The sequence below is a fragment of the Cavia porcellus genome, unplaced genomic scaffold, assembly GCF_034190915.1.
Source record: "Cavia porcellus strain 051 isolate PalLab524CR breed Dunkin Hartley unplaced genomic scaffold, mCavPor4.1 scaffold_15, whole genome shotgun sequence".
Classification (NCBI taxonomy): domain Eukaryota; kingdom Metazoa; phylum Chordata; class Mammalia; order Rodentia; family Caviidae; genus Cavia; species Cavia porcellus.
Genome location: NW_026947498.1, coordinates 74,620,781 through 74,638,148, shown reverse-complemented (window position 1 = coordinate 74,638,148; position 17,368 = coordinate 74,620,781). Strand labels below are relative to the sequence as shown.

The window sequence follows — 17,368 nt, the reverse complement described above, 5'->3', positions numbered from 1 at the left end:
AATCTATTAAACATTTCCCCAGTCTGAAGACCTGAAATTTGCCTTTCACTGTTGGCTATGATTTCAGAATAATGTACGATTTGACTTTTTATTTACTTATTTTTAAAGAGGAAAAAAAGCACAGAAAAATTAGAAGGCAAAGGAACAACAAAAGCCAAACGATGACAACAACGAAGTAGTGATACTGGATTTCAAAGTCAAATGATAGGAATGGTCGATAGGAACAACTGTGGTTATATTACATATCACTATCTTCAAAAAATTACTCAAGTTAGGGCCTGGGGATTTAGCTCAGCAGCATAAGCGCCTGCCTTGCAAGCAGGCAGTCGCTAGTTTGATCCCCGGTACCGATAAAAAGGAAAAAGAAAAAAAACTGCTCAAGTTGACTTTTTTGTTTTCAGCAACAGAGAAAGTTTGTTTGTTTTTAAAGATGGAGTCTCCTCCTGTTGCTCAGGCTGGTCTAGCTCTCACATTTCGCAGTGTGTGCTAAGCACTTCCCATGGGCCGTCAAATTCTCCAGAGAATTTTAGACGCGAATATCCCCATTTCCAGGTGAAGAAACACAGGCTTGGGCATTAGTAAAGCATGATGCACCTCAGCAGCTTCCCTTTGGCCTGAGAGGAGGGTAATAAACTGACCTCCTACAACAAAGGGGCCGAGCCCGTCCCTTCGTGGGCCCAGCTCTGTGCTCTCCACTTTCCCTGCAAAGTGCAGGAATCTGGGAGAGGCCAGGGGGTGCTGGAGGCAATCCCTCCTCAGTCCCCGCCTGGGGCCAGCACTGAGCCACTGCCCAGGGCCCCCGGGCGGCCAGCACTGAGCCACTGCCCAGGGCCCCCGGGCGGCCTGCGGGACCTCGTTGGGTGCGTCCCGGGGGCCACCCCACCCCGGCCCCGCCGGGCCCAGGCACGCGGCCCTCGGTGCCCTCTGGCTCCCTCCCTCCAGTGTCCGGTGCCTCCCTCGCCCTGGCCTCCGGGCGTCACGCCTCCTGGGCCGGGCTGGGGTCTGGCCCGGCCTGTCTGCGGACCCAGGCCTCAGCTGACCAGCGGCCCGGACTCCTGGGGCTGGCGGCTCGGCCCTGCCCTTCTCCTGGGGGCCTCGCCCTGCACCGGGCCCAGTCAGCGCCCAGTGCCCTCGGGGCTCCGGGGTGGGCGCGGCGGTGCGCCCTGAAGCTGCGGGCGGGCGGGCGGCGGGCCCTCGGAGCCGCGAGTTCGGGTCCCGCCCGCACGCGCCCCCTCCCGGACCCCGCCGGCCGCAGGCGGTTGCGCGCCCGCCGCCCGCCGGCGCAGACTCCTCCCCGCTGACATCAGCGCGGCCGGAGCCGGAGCCGGAGCCGGAGCCGGAGCGCACACCGCCACCTCGCGCCGCGCGCACTGCAGGTTCGCTGCCGGGCCGGGCGGGCGGCGGTGCGGGGCCGGGCGGGGAGCAGGTGCGGCGGCGGGCCGGGCGGGCCGGGGTCTCGGGCGCTCCGCGCGGGGCGCAGGGCGGGCGCCCCGGGAGGTCGGCGGGGCGTAGGTGCCGGGCCGGGCGGGGCCGGTGCGGGGCGTCGTGGGGATGCCGTGACCAGGTGCTGAGGGTGCTGAGGTCTCACGGGGCTGGGGGTCAGCCTGCACTGTGATGGAATCGGGTGTGTAAGAAGTTGAGATTTGGTTTGGGGGACGGGGGAGAGGGGACTTTGAGGCATAGAGGAGAGGAGCAGGATGGGGGCAGGTGCGCAGCAAGCCGGATGCCTGGCTTACAGGGATGTGCTCTGCTCATTTTGTGCAGGTGTGCATGGATGTAGGTTTTGTCTTTTTTGTTTTTTTCAGCAAGGTCTGAAGCCTGGCCTTGAATTTGTGATCCTCTTGGCACAGCCTTGCCGCCTGGCTGGAATGTGTGCTTTTTAGTGTAAGAGTCTGAGTGAGAACTCGGGATGGTGGTGCAGGCCGGTGATCCCAGCACCAAGAAGGCTGAGGCAGGAGGACTGGTGGGAGTTCAAGGCCAGGCTGGACTACATAGCCAGACTCTGTTTCAAAAAAAAAAAGAAGAGGAAGAAGAAGGAGGAGGAGGAGAAGGAGGAGAAGAAAAGTCTGAGTGAGGGGCATTGGGGGCAGGTGTCAGGGTTAGGGTACCTAGGGAGGCTGTGTGGACATGTATGCTGACATCTAGGTATGCACAGGAGAGCAGGTGATGTACTGTCTGGATACAAGACAGGTCCTGCAGGCAGGTGTCTGGGTTCAGGGGTGTGGATGAGGCTTGGGGGGTTTCTGGTGCAGGGATGTATGTAGAAATACAAGGGTTCTGTCTACTGGGGCTGTGGGTGCCCCTGAGACTGCTGCTGGAGCTTGCCATCAGGTTTCCTTTCTCACTTTGTCAGTTTCTGCCCTGGAGCCGAGTCCCAAAGGAAGAGTCCTACACCAGGCCCTCTTCCTGGCCGGGACGGTGAAGGAGAACCAGCCAGAGGCCATGCAACATGCTGGGCTGTGTTTGGCTTTGCCCTCTGTGGCCCCTGATGGGGCTGTGAGGCTGTGTTGTCCCAACGGGGCCCCAGTTAGAAAGACCAGCTGGGCGGATGGCTCTTCTATGGCCTCTGCCCTCAGCCAAGTTGCCTGGAACCCCCACTGGTGTCATTTGGGCACCTACCCACCTCTGACCTCAGTCTTCCCGTTTCCCATCTGATAAGTAGGGAGAGAGCTCATTCTTTCCTACAGGATGAGCAGAGGCCTCACAGGCAGAATCAGGGTGGGATGAAACAAGGAGGGAAGACAGGGTGAGAGTACTCAGCTGCCAGGACCCAGAGGAGGAGTCCGCAGGGAGAGGCCTGGGGAGTTCCAGCTGTGGCTGTTGTTGCTGTGGTAACAGTGAGAAGGAGCTATTTAAAAACGTGGCTGAGATATTGCTGGAAGCCCCAGCTGCCGGAAACCTGATTTCCGAGAGGCCAGGGAAGGGAGGAGGAGGGGGAGAGAAGACACCCCAGCAATTCCCAGGGTAAGGCTAGGACACTGCTAGTCTCTGAGACAGGGCATCTTCCAGGGCCCTGTACCCCCACAGGCTGCTCTGGGGTGTCATTACTGTCCTCTCAGAGAGCAGGGTTTCCTTGGGTGTCTGAATTTGGAGCAGGAGTAACTGGGAATCGAATGTCAATAAAGACATAAAGAAATGCATGACTTTGTTAAGTAAAAAAATTACGTTGCCATCATGAAAATACTTTTTCTCTGGGCCGAAGAATTTGCAGAAGGAATGTTCTTGAATGAGCACATAACTGGAGAATGAATGAATGTCAAAAGATTTTATTAAATGAATGGATCAGGGGTGAGTCTTTGGTGTAGGTTGCAGGACCGAATGGGGGATGTGGTTAATTTCTGGAGGGAAGGCTGGACCTGGCTGAGTCTCCTCCTTCCTTTCCCCTCAGGAGCCCTGGCTGTGGCCAGGGAGCAGTGGGCCATGCCGGGGGCAGTGGAAGGCCCCAGCTGGAAGCAGGCGGAGAACATTCGGGACATCTATGACTTCCGAGATGTTCTGGGCACGTGAGTCTTGGAGCAGGGTGGGGATGGAATTGGGAAGAGCCTCACTCCTGAGGCGCCGGGAGACCAGGGCCAGGTGCTGCTTCCTCTGCTTAGCTGGTCAACACTTCCTGTTTCTACAGCCTAGGCCACAGCCCAGACTGACCCAGGCTTTTCATTTCTGGCTGGCAGTAGTTGGGTCAGGGGCTGCTTTTGCACAGCCAGACGTTCCTAACAAAGAGAAGGAAGTAGCAGAGGATGAAAGGGCCACTTACCCAGCTCGTCTGCAGGACCTGGGCTTCCTAGCCTGGGTTTGGAAACTGAGGCTGGACATGGCTCTGTTCTTGGTGCTGGGAATCCAGAAACAACTAAAACGTGGTCTGTGCCCATCAAGTTGGCCCTGGACGTGTGGGGAAGGCAGAAGCACAGAAGGTGACACGAGTGTGTGCTGTGCTCTGCTGGGGCTGGGGATGAGGCCTGTGTGGAGCTGAGACAGCCTGGAGAAAGGGCATTAGAACTGGGCTGAAGGACCGGAGGCCTTCAGAGAGGAAGAGGCACCCGGGCAGAAGGGAAAGAACGGGAAGTGCCAGCTGACTAACGGGGAGTTCCATTCCAAGAGAATTTTCGTGAGCTGGGTTTGTTCATAGCTGACAGTCTCATACAGTACTGCTGTGGAATTCCTGGGCTGCGACCTACTGTACAAGCGATGGGTCAGAGGCACGATACATGTAGGAAAAGGTACAGAGCCTGATAGGGCTTAAGATGGAGATGGGATGGAACAGAGTGTGCAGGGTTTTGAAAACCAGGCTAAGAAGACTGGGTGTTTTCCTGTGGGCCATAGGAAGCTTTTTTCAGTTTTCTTTCAAGACAGGGTCTTGCTATGTAGCCCAGGCTGGCCTTGAATTAACCCCCAGCAGTCCTCTTGCCTCAGCCTCCCAAGCATTGGGAGTGTAGGCATGGCTACCACACCTGGCCATAGGAAGACATTCAAAACCTAGTGTGGGTCTTCAATTCCAGACTATCAGACCGGCCAATGTGGAGGTGGACTGGGGAGAGCCAAAGCTGGAGACCAGTACCGTGGTGACGCAGTTGTTCCTGATCCCTGATGGTTAAAGTGATACCACAGTGAATACTTTTCATTATGACTTTTATGAATCAAACTCAGGACTTTGCGTTTGCCATCTTTATGACTTTTTACAAAAATGTCTGTGGCGCTGGAAATTGAAACCAGATCCTCATACATGCTAAGCAAGTATTCTACTACTGAGATTTATAAAATATATTTTTAAATTTTGAGGCAGGGTATTCTAAATTGCTCATACTGGCCTTGAACTTGAAGTCCTTCTTGTCTCTGACTCTCTAGTAGCTGGGATTATAGGCATAGACACCAACCTGGCTGATTTGACTTTATATCACTAAGGGAAAGCAAACAGATGGGAAAAGAAAACCCTAGCCAATCCTTCTTAATCAGTGAGTTAGAGTAAGTGAAATTATTTGCTCCTTTCTAGAAGCCTGTTTCCTAAACTTCAGGGAACATACTAACTGAGGGCCTTGCTCAAATGTAGATTTTGATTTAGGAAGTCTGATGTGCTGAGAGTCTACATTTCTAAAAAGTTCCCAGGCAATGATGATGGCTCTTCAGGATTTTGCAAGATATTAAATTAGCTGTGACCCAGATTGGCTTTGGCAGGAAAAGGATGAATCAGTCACATGTATTATCTAAACGCTCAGGGTAGACTTCAGGCCTGGTTGGACCCAGGGCCCCCGTGATGTCCGGAAATGGTCTTTGACCCTTTTTCAGGTCTGGTTTCCTTTGTGTTGGCTTCAGTCTCAAGTAGGCTTTGCCTCTGCACCAGGCTTGCATCCTACCAACTTCACAGGAGAGAGTGCCTCATTCTCACAGTGCCAGTAGGTGGCCCTGCATCACATGGCCAGTGCCCACCGCAAGGGGATGAACTATGGTTGGTCACCTCTGGGTTGGTGGCCCCCACTGGAGTAGACAGTAGACAGGTGCTTGGGGAGACTCATCACACTTCCTAACCCAGAGGTGTTGACCTAATCCACAGGGGTGGAGTCAGGCTGAGGGATGTGGCAACCACGGTCCTCACCTCCTGAACCTTCTTCCCTGCAGGGGTGCCTTCTCAGAGGTCATCCTGGCAGAAGATAAGAGGACCCAGAAGCTAGTGGCCATCAAGTGCATTGCCAAGAAGGCCCTGGAGGGCAAGGAGGGCAGCATGGAGAACGAGATCGCTGTTCTACACAAGTGCGTCAGCCACAGCCAGTCTGGACCCAGACTGACTTTGCCTCGACCCCTTCTGCCCTTCTCCTGCTTTGGACAAACTATTTAAGCTCTCTGGTCCTTGTGGTCTCATTTATAAAATAGAGATAAGACCTCCACTTGACAGGAGTATGGGAACAATTATTTTGAGTGGCTGGGACAACAGCTAACAAGGGAGATTCAACTGATGTGCCAGGATTTATTTCCAGTGGGCTGATCTGCTCAATCAGGTCCAAGGTCAACCCTCAAGCATGGTTTGAACCCATGCCTCAGCCACTGCTATATCTAGACCTGCTTCAGTTTCTGCCCACACATTCACACATGCGGCAGAGATGTGTCTGCTGACCCTGCTGCCCCTAATTGCAACGTCTGGCTCACACTGGAAAGCTTGTAGAGAACCTTCACTTCCGTTCTCTCCCCTGAGCTTCCCAGCTACCCCAGACAGGAGAGAAATGATCATCTCAACTATCACGGAGTGAAAGTGGGAGAACAAGGCCCAGAGAGAACCAGGGACTTGCCCAGAGCCACGGTTTCCTCTCCAAGATCAGTCTCCCTTACTGGTCTGTCCACTGAGTGTTGACTGCCCCAGGCAGCTCACCTGTGCCACCTGTGCCCTGGGAAGAAGTCCTGTCCCTGGCTGCATTTTAGAGATGACAAAACTAAGGCAAAACCCACATTTGGCTCAGTGAGCATTACTGCACACCCGTACTACACACTGGAGAGATGGTGATGAGCAGAGAAGGCTCAGGGTGCATGGCTGACCTTTGGGGTGCAGGCTGACATAGGTGTAACACAGGTCTTAGGTACCTGCTGTCCACTGGGGCTATTGTGCAAAAAGGCTGGTGCACGTAGCGTCTTACAAAACCAGGATGTGGACCTAGGCCTGCATGCTGTCAGAGCCCTGACTGCTCCTTTCTCTTTACCTTCCAAGAAACTAATTCATCCTATAAATCATCTTTTTCTGGTGGTGCCAGATCCACGGTTTGTCTCGCCAGGGGTGCAGGCACTGGGGTGGTGGCTGGGCAGTACTCGTTTCTCTTTTCAGGATCAAGCACCCCAACATCGTGGCCCTGGACGACATCTATGAGAGTGGCGGCCACCTCTACCTTATCATGCAGCTGTGAGTAGCACTGCTGCCCCTTACCCCCCACCCCTGCTCCCATTATCCCCTGGCCACACCGTCTGTTCCCTGCTACAGGGTGTCAGGTGGGGAGCTGTTTGACCGCATCGTAGAAAAAGGCTTCTACACGGAGCGCGACGCCAGCCGCCTCATTTTCCAGGTGCTGGATGCCGTCAAGTACCTGCACGACTTGGGCATCGTCCACCGAGATCTCAAGGTGGGGCTCACAGGGTGCCCCGGGTGGGACTTCTGTGAACACCTCACTGCTTACTGTGGAGCCATGACCAGCCACCTGCAAAGTGCCCTGAAGCACTGCTCGCCATTTCAGATTAGGGACTGGTACTGTAATTTTACTAGGTAAGGTGTCGTGTGCTTTTCTATCATGTAAATTCCCCTTGCTCTTTGTAGACAGCCTTGGTCAGGACAGCAAAGCATAAGCAGGGAGGCCTGAAATCTGCTCCCAGGCAGGGATGGGGCATGTGTGGCAGTCTCAGTCTGGTCCAGGAGGTGACCAGCTCTGTGTTTGACTCTGGCCTGTCTTGCTGTGTGCAGTAAGCACGGTCCTGCGTCGGACACAGTACTGTGTCGGCATGGTCCTTGCTTGGCCGAACACTCAGGCAGGTCACCTGGCCTCTCACCTGGAAATGGGCTTCTTCCGGCCGGCAGGGGATGTGGCGAGGAGGAAACCCATCAGGCCCTCCGCCAGTGCTGGCACACGGAGATGTTCCAAAGGGTTCCTCTGGCTTACAGAGAATTTCCTCCCACCTCCCCTGGCCCTTGTCCTGGCTGAGAGCTTCCTTGAGTTCCTTCTGCCTTCAGCCAAGATGGAAGCCATCTGGCTGGCCAGTGGCTATTGGGGTTCGCCGTTTCCCAGGCAAGCCGGCCCCTGACTGTGGCTTCCCGTCTTCCCCGCTCCAAGCCAGAGAATCTGCTCTACTACAGCCTGGATGAGGACTCTAAGATCATGATCTCAGACTTTGGCCTCTCCAAGATGGAAGATCCAGGCAGCGTGCTCTCCACAGCCTGTGGGACCCCTGGCTACGTGGGTGCGGAGAGCCCTGGGCTAAGGCTGTGGGCAGGGAAGGAACCAGGAGCTGCAGGCAAAAACTTGTTACCACCCTGTCCCCATTCTACCATAGCCCCTGAAGTGCTGGCCCAGAAACCCTACAACAAGGCCGTGGACTGCTGGTCCATTGGGGTCATCGCCTACATCCTGTAAGTGGGGGCATGGCCCGGTGCACCGTGCTCCACAAGTGTCTCCCCGACCTCCCCCAACAGTTGTATCTGCCTGTTAATTACTACCCTCACTTCATTCAGTAGATACTATGTTTCGGGCACTATGTCCAGCTGAGGACTTAGCAGACCACATGCCTGCCCTGGAGAGCTGACACTATAGTAGGGAAGCAGGAAATTGGAAAGTAGATTGATCTATAAAGTGCTGTCAAGAGATAACATGAATGCTGTGAAGAAAAATGCAGGGCAGGAGTAGGAGGGGGTGGATGCCGTTCCAGGTAGGCCAGGGCGGCACTCTGGAGACGGCGAAGTGGCATCTTGAGTGAAGTGAGGAATTGGACATTTGAAGTTTGGGGGAAGAAGGGGTTAGGCAGGGGCAGAGGCCCCAAGAATGGCAAATGGTGGCAATATCGAGGAACAAAAAGACCGGAGTAAGCCGCGTGTGGTGGCGCCTGCAGGAAGATTGCCAGTTCAAGCCCAACCTAGGCAGCTTAGCAACTTAGCGAGACCTTGTTTCTGAAAGAAAAGAAAATTACAGAGGGCTGCGGATGTAGCTCAGAGCAAAGGGCCTGGATTCAGCCCCCTTACGGGCAGGGCGCAGTGTCGCTGAGGAGGCAGGAGCAGCTTCTGCAAGGGACCCTCTTCCTGTGGGCCCTCCTCTCCCCCGTCCTGCCCCTGAGCTAGAGCCTAGAGTCCAGGGTGCCGCTGAAATGGAAACGAGACCAGTTTCTCCCGCCCAGGCTCTGCGGTTACCCCCCCTTCTATGACGAGAACGATGCCAAACTCTTTGAACAGATTTTGAAGGCCGAGTATGAGTTTGACTCTCCTTACTGGGACGATATCTCTGACTCTGGTAATTTGGGGTTCACCTTCCTCTCCTGGGCCCTGCTGGTGGTGTGTCCTTTATCTGCTCTGGTGCATCCTCACCGCCTGCCTTCCTTCCGATTCCCCAGCCCAGATAGTGGGCTGAGAGCAGACACCCATCTGCTGGGGTGCAGGCCGAGAAACTATAGGCAGTCAGTCAGTTAGCCAATCTTCAAACATAGTATTTTTGGAAATATCTCCCCCGATTGACTCCCTAATGCCTAAAACACTGCCATAAACATTTCTATCCTTCCATTTGTGTCCCCTCCTCAGAAGCACTCCGGTGGCGGTGTTACCAACTGTGAATACGTGTGATCTTGACCATGCTGAAGGGGAGAGGACTTTGAGTTGGGGTGGGGGCCCTAGAACAAGACAGGGTGCTGCACAGGCAGATCTGGCCTCTGTCTTGGTGTGTGCAGTGCTGCCCTGGGGAGTGAGTACTGTGTTGGGTGTTCACAGGCACTGACCTGCTGTATCTTTGCTTTTATCTTGGGGTTCAGCCAAAGATTTCATCCGGCATTTGATGGAGAAGGACCCAGAGAAGAGGTTCACCTGTGAGCAGGCCTTGCAGCACCCATGGTGAGAGCCCCCGCATGCTATGGGTTGGGTGTGGCCTGGCCCAGCCTGTTCTGTCCTCATAGGCACCCTGCATGTCCCCCCACCTCAGGATTGCTGGAGATACGGCTCTCGATAAGAATATCCACCAGTCGGTGAGCGAGCAGATCAAGAAGAACTTTGCCAAGAGCAAGTGGAAGGTGAGCCCAAGGCCCTGTGTCCCAAGCCAGCCTCCTCAGGCCACCCCCCAACCAGCCAGGCAGCCTGCACAGCTGCTGGACAGAAGTTACTAGTCTGGGATGCTGTCCAAAAGACCCAAGGTGTTTGTTCATTCATTTAATAACCACTGTGTGATACTCAATTCGAGAGAGGGTCCCAGACCCTCAAGTTTAAAGGCATAGCCTATTCTTCAGGAGGCAGCGACTGACCCAGCCTACGGGGCAGACCTGTGGGCCAAGCAGGGATTAGCCAGGCAGAGAGAGCAGCAGTGCAAAGGTTCACAGAGCAGGGGCCTGTGTGGCTTCTCAGGACGTGCTGGTGGGAGCCGTAACGGCCTTGAGCAGCAGCACCCCAGCTGGAGAAGCGCGGCTGGGCCAGTGGCTCAGGTCTCGAAGCCACAGGGGAGCACCAACTTGATGCTGGGATGTTGAGGAGTCCCAGGACGATTCGAGGCAGGAGTCTGCCCTTTGGAAGGGGCTCTCAGGGTACAGACAGCAGTGGCATGAACCGTGGGAGACCCCGAGAGGGGCTGGGGCAGAGATGCAGGAGAGAGACACCAGCCTCCCAGAGCAGCAGCAAGACAGACAGTGGGTGAGGACAGGACAGCCTGAGGAAGCGGAGCACAGAAGTGCTGCAGTGGACGAGGAGCGGGAGGCACCTGCTCAGGGACCGGAGGACAGCAGGACCATCACTCTGGACAGTCATCCCAGGAGCAGAAATGCGTCTGGAGAGGATGACTGTAGTTTTGGATGTGGTAAATGTGACCTCTCAGGGATAAACTGAATAGAAAATCACTCACACACACACACACACACACGTAAATTATTTAACATTTCTGCAGCTCAGTTTCTTCCTCTGAAACTCTTAACAGTGCTTGCCTGAGGGTTGTGTGTGGATTAAACAAGTTACCATTCGAGTGCTTTGCACACTGCCTGATGCTGCTGTGCAGTTTGGAACAGCAAGCTGTGGGCATATCAGCGTGTGATCGTGAAAGTGTGACCAAGTTTAACTTAACAGGCGTGCAGAGGTTTGGGTGCTTTCCGCAGCACCACTGCATAACCCAAATGAAGAGAGCAGGATCCCGTTGAGAGCCCGGCCTGGCCTGCCAGCTTCTCCTCCCCTCTCCCCTGTCCCCACAGCAAGCCTTCAATGCCACAGCTGTGGTGCGGCACATGCGGAAGCTGCAGCTGGGCACCAGCCAGGAGGGGCACGGCCACCTGGCGAGCCACGGGGAGCTGCTGACATCCCCGGCGGGAGGTGAGGACCAGGTCTGTGGAGGGGTGGGCTGGGAAGAGGCCTGGGCCTGAGAGGCGGCCTGCCACAGCCAGCTCTGCTCTCTCCAAAGCAGGGCCGGCAGCTGGCTACTGCTGTCGAGACTGCTGTGTGGAGCCAGGCCCAGAGCTGTCCCCTACACTGCCACCCCAGCATTAGGCCCTAGTTGGCGCCAGGTTTCCTCCATGGAAAGGGCTGGGGGCAGCCTGCTCCCCTTTCTCCTTGAACTGGGGAGACACTCTGCCCCATGCCTTCTGTACCCCCGCCCTCTCACGCATCACATTTTCCATATAAATATTTCTATTTTATTGTTCCTTCTTATAATAAAGGGAAGAAGATAAAACCAGACAGCTCTGCCTTCCCAGTCTCTTCCCACCCCACCTTGTTGTGCAAATGGACGATTTGGGGGTGCCTGGCCCCTGAGGTAGTTGCAGGGATCCCTTCCTGACCTGAGACAGGGTGGGTGGGGGACGGGGTGTTGACTGACAGGAAAGCCTTCTGGAGAATTTCTTTGTCCAGGGCCCCACTATGCTCGATCTCTAGAGTGCTCTCTTAAGCTTTGCTGGCGGCTCCGGAGCGTGGTGGTGGGGTCGGCGCAGGTCAGCACAGAAGAGCACCTGTAGGGGCAGGAGGCGGCTGTGGGAAGGCGGATATCCTGGGCAGGGCTGTTGGAGCTGGTGACAGCAAGAGGGGGCACAGCTGCAAGGGTCAGGGGAGGGGAGGCTGGAGAGTGCTTTAGGGTCACTGGAGCAGGGGCACAGTCCATGGGTCGTGACTGGAGACTCCTTTAGGGACTGGGCTGGAGACCAGGGGAACCTAGGCACACTCACTGCTTGGGCCCAGCCAGCGTAAGGTCCCCACAGGCACCGGAAGAAGTCCCCTAAATCAGAAGCAAGGAAGCTGCATGAATTGGCCCCAGGGCTGGAGGAAGAGTGGGAAATTTCTTTGACCCCTGCTCAGTGCCCAGCACGCCCCTTCTCACCCAGTTCCTTGTTGGCCTTGGGACTTGGGCCCTTGGCCCAGGACATGCTGGGGTGCCAGCTGTAGTCATGCTGGGCAATCTGCCACATGTGGACGTCCACAGGCACAGCCTGCGGTTTGTCTAGAGCCATGAGGCAGATGCAGTCAGCCACCTTGGAGAGACAGATGTACAGTATGGAGGGCAGCAGGACCCAGCCAGCCGTGCTTCCTGACTCTGAGGTTACTACTGCTCTGTGTTCTCCAGCAGTATACATCACCCGTTAAGCACTCTCGTGGTGCTCTAAGAGCTGCCACTAAACACCCTCCAACCTGGGCTTCAACATGCTCTCATCGTCAGGGAGAGCAGACAAGAAAATGGAGGCTTTGAAAGGGCCCAGTCACATTACTGGGAACAGGCAGTACCAAGATTAGCATCAGGCCTGCACCCAGGGTCTATTAAAAAGCCTCTTTAATGAAAATTCATTTTTTAAGCTGCAGAGAAGAATAAAGAAGAACAAAATAATTCCCAACTTCCAATCATCTTACTGTCAGTTAACTTACAATGAACAAGACATTCTTTTTTTTTGGTACCGGGGATCGAACTCATGGACGGTGTGCGTGCAAGGCAGGTGCTTACACCACTGAATTAAATCCCCGAACAAAATGTTCTTTAAGGACATAATTTCAAGAAAAGGAGGAAATGAAAAGTTTTTCTCCCCAAAAGTAGCCACTGTGAACTTCCCTACAGTTCCCCTTGGTAATTTCTGCATAAGACAGCAGCACATATAATTTGCCTACACAAATGGGCTTTCTAAAACATCATTAAATATTCACTTTCAAGTTTTTCTGCACTCTGCTCTTTTCCCTCAGAACATGTTTGTATCCTTTTTCCTCCTGGCTCTGCCTCCAGAAGCCAGGCATCCACCAGCCTCCCCTCTGCTTCTCACGGGATTACCTCCAGCTCCTTGGGACTCACCTTGGTGCCCACCCCAGGGAGGGTGCAGAGGGCCTTGTGGGCCTCCTCGTAGGGGGCCACTTGAAGCTGCTGCAGCCAGGCTGGCCCACCCCGTTCTTCCAGGATGGCTCGGGCGCTGGCACTCACGTAGCGGGCCCGGTAGCCCAGGCCCAGCTTCCTAAGGCAAGCCTCCACCTCTGGCCCTGTGCAGTGGGTAAGCGCAGGGCTTAGGTGTGTGAGGCACACGTCCCACAGGTACCCATTCCCTAAATTCCCACCCCACACCCCCAGGGCACAGGAGGCTCTTGTATGACAGAGTAAAAGGTTAAGGGCTGTGAGTGTATGTGTATGTGTGTGAGAGACAGACAGACAGACAGACAGAGGCAGAGAGGATCTTGCTGTGTAGTCCAGAATGATCTTGAACATCAGCCTCCCAAACACTGGCATCACAAGTGTGCAGTACCATACCTGGCAAGTTCCTTAACTTTTCCCAAGATTGTTCATAGCCATGATCTTAGTGATCAAAAGTTTCTATTATTATTATTTTTTATAGTGCTGGAGATCAAAGCTAGGGCCTCGTGCATGCAAGGAAGGACTCTAACACTGAGCCACATCCCCAGCCCTAACAGCTTCCCTTAGTAAGTGCTGGTACCGCACACTGGCAAAGTGCATAGGCGTGTTATCATGCTTATTTTTCTCAAGAACCCCAATGACAATGCTGTTTTGCCTAAGTGCCCTGCCTGGTCTGCTCGTCCATCATGCCTTACCCTTATGTCTGAGCGTCAAAAAAAAATGTGTTTTTGAGGTGGGCTAGCTCCTTGCTGTGCAGTCCTCAAGTGCTTTGCCTTGTGTGGTTCTTATATGTGCCAGCTGATATCTGTGCCTCTGTGTAACTGTGCTGTTCACAGCATACAAGTGCTTTGGGTGAAAAACTGTTTTATTATAGTGACACCAGCTTGAATTTTCCACATACTTCCTGTGGGGTAAGCACCCTGCTAGGTGTCAGACACGTCTCCTTTTACTGTACCTCATGACAGCTGTAACAAATGGATGCTATTATCTTCATTTCACGGACATAGCCACTGCAGCATGGAGCTGAGGCAGAGACAGAGCTGGGACGCAGCCTGTCCCCATAACACATGTACTGACCCTCAAACTACTGAGCAGTACACTCAGATGCTTTCTTTGATGAGGCACTGGAGCTACTGATGAGCAGCTATACTCAGACATGAGGGCAAGCATGATGGGCTGTGCAGACTGGGCAGGGTGGTTCTGGACAGGGGCAGTACTGGGGCAAGTGGCAGATGGTGACGAGGGAGCTCAGGGCTAAGGGCTCCACCTACTCACCAGCTAGGGCCTGCAGGCTGGGAAAGCCATGGTAGGAGACACCGTCGAGCTGGACAAGCCGAGGGCCGAGGGCCTGGCAGAGCCGTTCCACCATGCCGGTGATGCGGGCGATGTTGTTGTTGGAGGAACAGATGAAGGAGAAAAGGCATTCGATGGGGTCCTGGCGCAACACTCGTACCCCTGAGGACCAGAGGGGGCCCCAGGATACTGAGGGACAGCACTGCTACAGAAAGCAATGCCAGACCGCTCATTCTTGTGGCACTTACGAGGTCTACATCGCTGTCCCATTTCACTGATAAGAGTCACAATGAAAGCACCATGAAGGCAGAGGTTTGTGTCCTGCTCTATCACCAGTCATATACTGGATGCTCTTACGTCTTTACAAAATGAATAAAGTTAGCCGCTCCAGGCCACACTACCAAGATTAGGCCCCATCATTTCATAATAGTGATCAATATGATGATAACAAGTGCCAGGCACTATTTTCGGCTCCTTTATTCCTCATAAATCCTATGAAGCAGAGAGAAGACCCATTTTTATAGAGTCACAGCCAAATAACCAATGTACAAGTACCCGGACCTCCACTCGGCAGTGTCCTCACCTTGGAATTTCCGAGCCACCTCCTGGAAGTGGGAGTCCACGGCACCCCAGTCTTTGTACAGCTGGGCCAAGCTGACATCCAGCTGGAAGTACTTGCACACGGTCTCCAGCTCCTCTGGGGTGGGTCTGCCGAGCCAGCCCTTGTTCCCGCGGTACACAGTGCAGTGCAGCTGCTCCTCGGTCTGCGTCAGTGTCCACACCTGGCCGGCCAGCACGCCGCTCCAGTGTGCAGGGCTCTGCTCTCTCCACCTGCGCCCGGGTGCAGATGGGCCTCACACTGCTTCCCTTCCTTCACCCTTTGGGTCCCTCTCGTCCCTCTGATGCCTCGTTTACAAAGCTGACCTACTAATTACCAAGTAACCTGTCCTCACAGCCCTGCAGACTTACCACCTCCATTGGACAAAGCAGTGCTTATTTCCTTTTCTAAATCTAAAGGTGCATTCTCTGTCATCCCCAACATTCCTCTGCCCCTTGGACAGCAGCACAAAGCTGGGGAGGGGCCCCTCAGATGAAACCACTCACCGGAAGGACTGTCCAGAAGCTAACACCAGGTCCAGGCACAGCTCCGCGCGTGGACATGGGATAGAGGCCCAGAGGGCCGGGCTGCAGGCGAGCGTCCTGTGCTTCATACTGCAGGTCGAAGGAAGCGTGCTAGGGTTGCAACACAAGCCCCGTCCACTCCGGATCCTCCGGCCGCCCAAGGCTCCGCCCACAGCGTGGCCACGCCCCGCCCTTGCCCGCGAGGCCCGCCCGTGCACCGGCCCCGCAGGCCCCCAGCCTCGCCCCTCTCGCTCGTCCCTCCGCCCTTCCGCCGGTCGGGTCGGGCCCTCTGACGAGCCCTCCCAGCCCCAGAAGCGCGGCTCCGAGCGGCCTAGACCCAGCAGCGCGCGGAGCGCCCGCGGCCCGTCGTGCCGGAAGTGGAGCGCAGGCGCCGCTCTCTCCCCGCGGCGGCAGCCAGTCCGAGGCGAGGCGGCGCCGACGGGGGGCGGGCCGGGCGTGGCCCTGCGCGGGTGGGCGGCCTTCCTCAGCGTCGCGCCGACCCCGCTGTCCTCCCGGCTGGTTTCTGCCCAGTGACCCGCTGGGCCTTGGACCCCTCGGGGTGGCCCTCTTGGCGCCACACCCTCCCCTAGCGCGACCTCCGCCTGCCTCCTGCCAGGTCGCCAGGCTGGAAGCCCAACCCGGTTCCGGCCCCTGGGCGCCCCCGGAGTCTCCACAAGCGTCTCCGCAGGATTTATCCTCGAGCTCTCACGGCGGCTGCCCAACCCCTTCCCAGACTTTACATCTGTCCTCACCCGGTGGCCCCGACTCAGCGGAGGGACTCGTAGTGCCAGGCGCAGGCTGGCTCCGGGAGGCGCAGCCGGGCGGCCACTGCATCCGAGTACGCATGTGTGGCCGGAGGTAGCCCACCGGAAGAGGTGATGTTTCTGGCTTGCAGGAAGAGCCTGAGTAAAAGCAAAGATCGGAGGAGACGTGACTCGGAACAGGACTCTGGGACATCTTTCACCCTCTAGCATAGTGATCTGGGGCCACTGGTAGCTAAGTGATTGGATTGCACGTTGTTAAAAGGCCAGATCTGCTTTACCTGCACATCATGCACAGGGCGCAGCCGCTAGCAGGGCATGCCGAGCATCAGCATTAAGCCGATAGGGTCATTGCCTCAGTTTTATTCCTTAGTGGCTACAAGGTCTTGGACGACCATATCTATCCGTGACTGTCCCATGTACAGCAAGGTACCTCACAGGCACCTAGTCCTTTTACTTGGGTGGCATTCCTGCAACAATTACTGGTTGGACTGCAAATGACAGTTGGTGAAATGAAAGCGATGCTCCATATGCCCGCTGTCTCTGCAGTGAAGCAGAGGGAAGAGCTGCTACAGTGACTGAAGGGCTTGGGCCAGGCTTCTAGCAGAGAACTCGGCTACTGAGCTCGTATCTTAGCACTTGGAATTCCTAGTTGTTACTGAACTTTTGCAAACCTCAGTATCTTTTTTTTTGTCTTTTTCCTTTTTATCGGTACCAGGGATCGAACTCAGGACTGCCTGCTTGCAAGGCAGGCGCTTATGCCGCTGAGCTAAATCCCCAGCCCCTGACCTCAGGATCTTTGTGAAGATACTCTACCTATTAACAACTGCATAGGTACTGTAGGTGTCAGATGAAACCACTTTACTTACAGGTACTAGCATCAGACCTGCCGCTGTAAACCGGTGGGAAATGGAACTTTCATCATTATTTTTTTTGGTGGATTAAAGCCAGGTATTTCACATTGAACTGTACCCCGAGCTAAGGTCGAAATTGTCCACAGTGCACTCACACTTGGAATCCTCCTGCCACAAGCTGTCAGCATGCTGGGATTACAGGTGTGCACCACCATACCTTGCTGTTGTGTCTTATAAACTAGTGCATAGCAGTGAGCAACCACTTGGGCCCAATTACATACTATCCCTGGGCACAACCCCCTCTTTGAGGGCTGGTAGAAGGCAAGAACAA

General features: G+C 55.1%; 2 protein-coding genes across 12 annotated transcripts; one reads left to right on the top strand and one right to left on the bottom strand.

Annotated features, from left to right (window-relative positions):
* Positions 1-1,237: 1,237 nt before the first annotated feature.
* Positions 1,238-11,368, top strand: Camk1 (calcium/calmodulin dependent protein kinase I). Of its 6 annotated transcripts, none has more exons than XM_063225223.1 (12): positions 1,239-1,376; positions 3,389-3,503; positions 5,611-5,742; positions 6,803-6,877; positions 6,956-7,094; positions 7,752-7,923; positions 8,017-8,092; positions 8,851-8,963; positions 9,475-9,553; positions 9,642-9,729; positions 10,888-11,005; positions 11,094-11,368. In XM_063225223.1, exons 2-12 carry the CDS (start codon positions 3,421-3,423, stop codon positions 11,177-11,179), a joined length of 1,161 nt encoding a protein of 386 aa, XP_063081293.1. In that variant the 5' UTR covers positions 1,239-1,376; positions 3,389-3,420; the 3' UTR covers positions 11,180-11,368. The 6 variants fall into 6 exon arrangements, with proteins under 6 accessions (XP_063081297.1, XP_063081293.1, XP_063081294.1 ...); XM_063225224.1 differs by having other exon boundaries at positions 1,241-1,376; positions 11,097-11,368; XM_063225225.1 differs by having other exon boundaries at positions 1,242-1,376; positions 7,797-7,923.
* Positions 11,303-16,315, bottom strand: Ogg1 (8-oxoguanine DNA glycosylase). 6 transcript variants are annotated; one of them, XM_013146320.3, is made up of 7 exons: positions 16,175-16,315; positions 15,405-15,512; positions 14,884-15,131; positions 14,283-14,462; positions 12,957-13,138; positions 12,003-12,153; positions 11,303-11,900 (listed from the first exon to the last, which is right to left on the bottom strand). In XM_013146320.3, exons 2-7 carry the CDS (start codon positions 15,509-15,511, stop codon positions 11,560-11,562), a joined length of 1,209 nt encoding a protein of 402 aa, XP_013001774.1. In that variant the 5' UTR covers position 15,512; positions 16,175-16,315; the 3' UTR covers positions 11,303-11,559. The 6 variants fall into 6 exon arrangements, with proteins under 6 accessions (XP_013001774.1, XP_013001775.1, XP_005001153.1 ...); XM_013146321.3 differs by lacking the exon at positions 16,175-16,315 and having other exon boundaries at positions 11,303-11,637; positions 11,851-11,900; positions 15,405-15,660; XM_005001096.4 differs by lacking the exon at positions 16,175-16,315 and having other exon boundaries at positions 15,405-15,660.
* Positions 16,316-17,368: the final 1,053 nt, after the last annotated feature.

Excerpts from the sequence above, each read along its gene's own strand:
- Camk1 (XM_063225223.1), top strand. The coding sequence starts at position 3,421 with ATGCCGGGGGCAGTGGAAGGCCCCAGCTGGAAGCAGGCGGAGAACATT. Across the intron at positions 7,095-7,751 it reads TCGTCCACCGAGATCTCAAG|GCAAGCCGGCCCCTGACTGT; the intron begins GTGGGGCTCACA and ends GCCGTTTCCCAG. Across the intron at positions 8,964-9,474 it reads GGACGATATCTCTGACTCTG|CCAAAGATTTCATCCGGCAT; the intron begins GTAATTTGGGGT and ends CTTGGGGTTCAG.
- Ogg1 (XM_013146320.3), bottom strand. The coding sequence starts at position 15,511 with ATGAAGCACAGGACGCTCGCCTGCAGCCCGGCCCTCTGGGCCTCTATC. Across the intron at positions 12,154-12,956 it reads TCCCTGGGGTGGGCACCAAG|GTGGCTGACTGCATCTGCCT; the intron begins GTGAGTCCCAAG and ends TGTCTCTCCAAG. Across the intron at positions 11,901-12,002 it reads CAAGGCCAACAAGGAACTGG|GGGACTTCTTCCGGTGCCTG; the intron begins GTGAGAAGGGGC and ends CTTCTGATTTAG.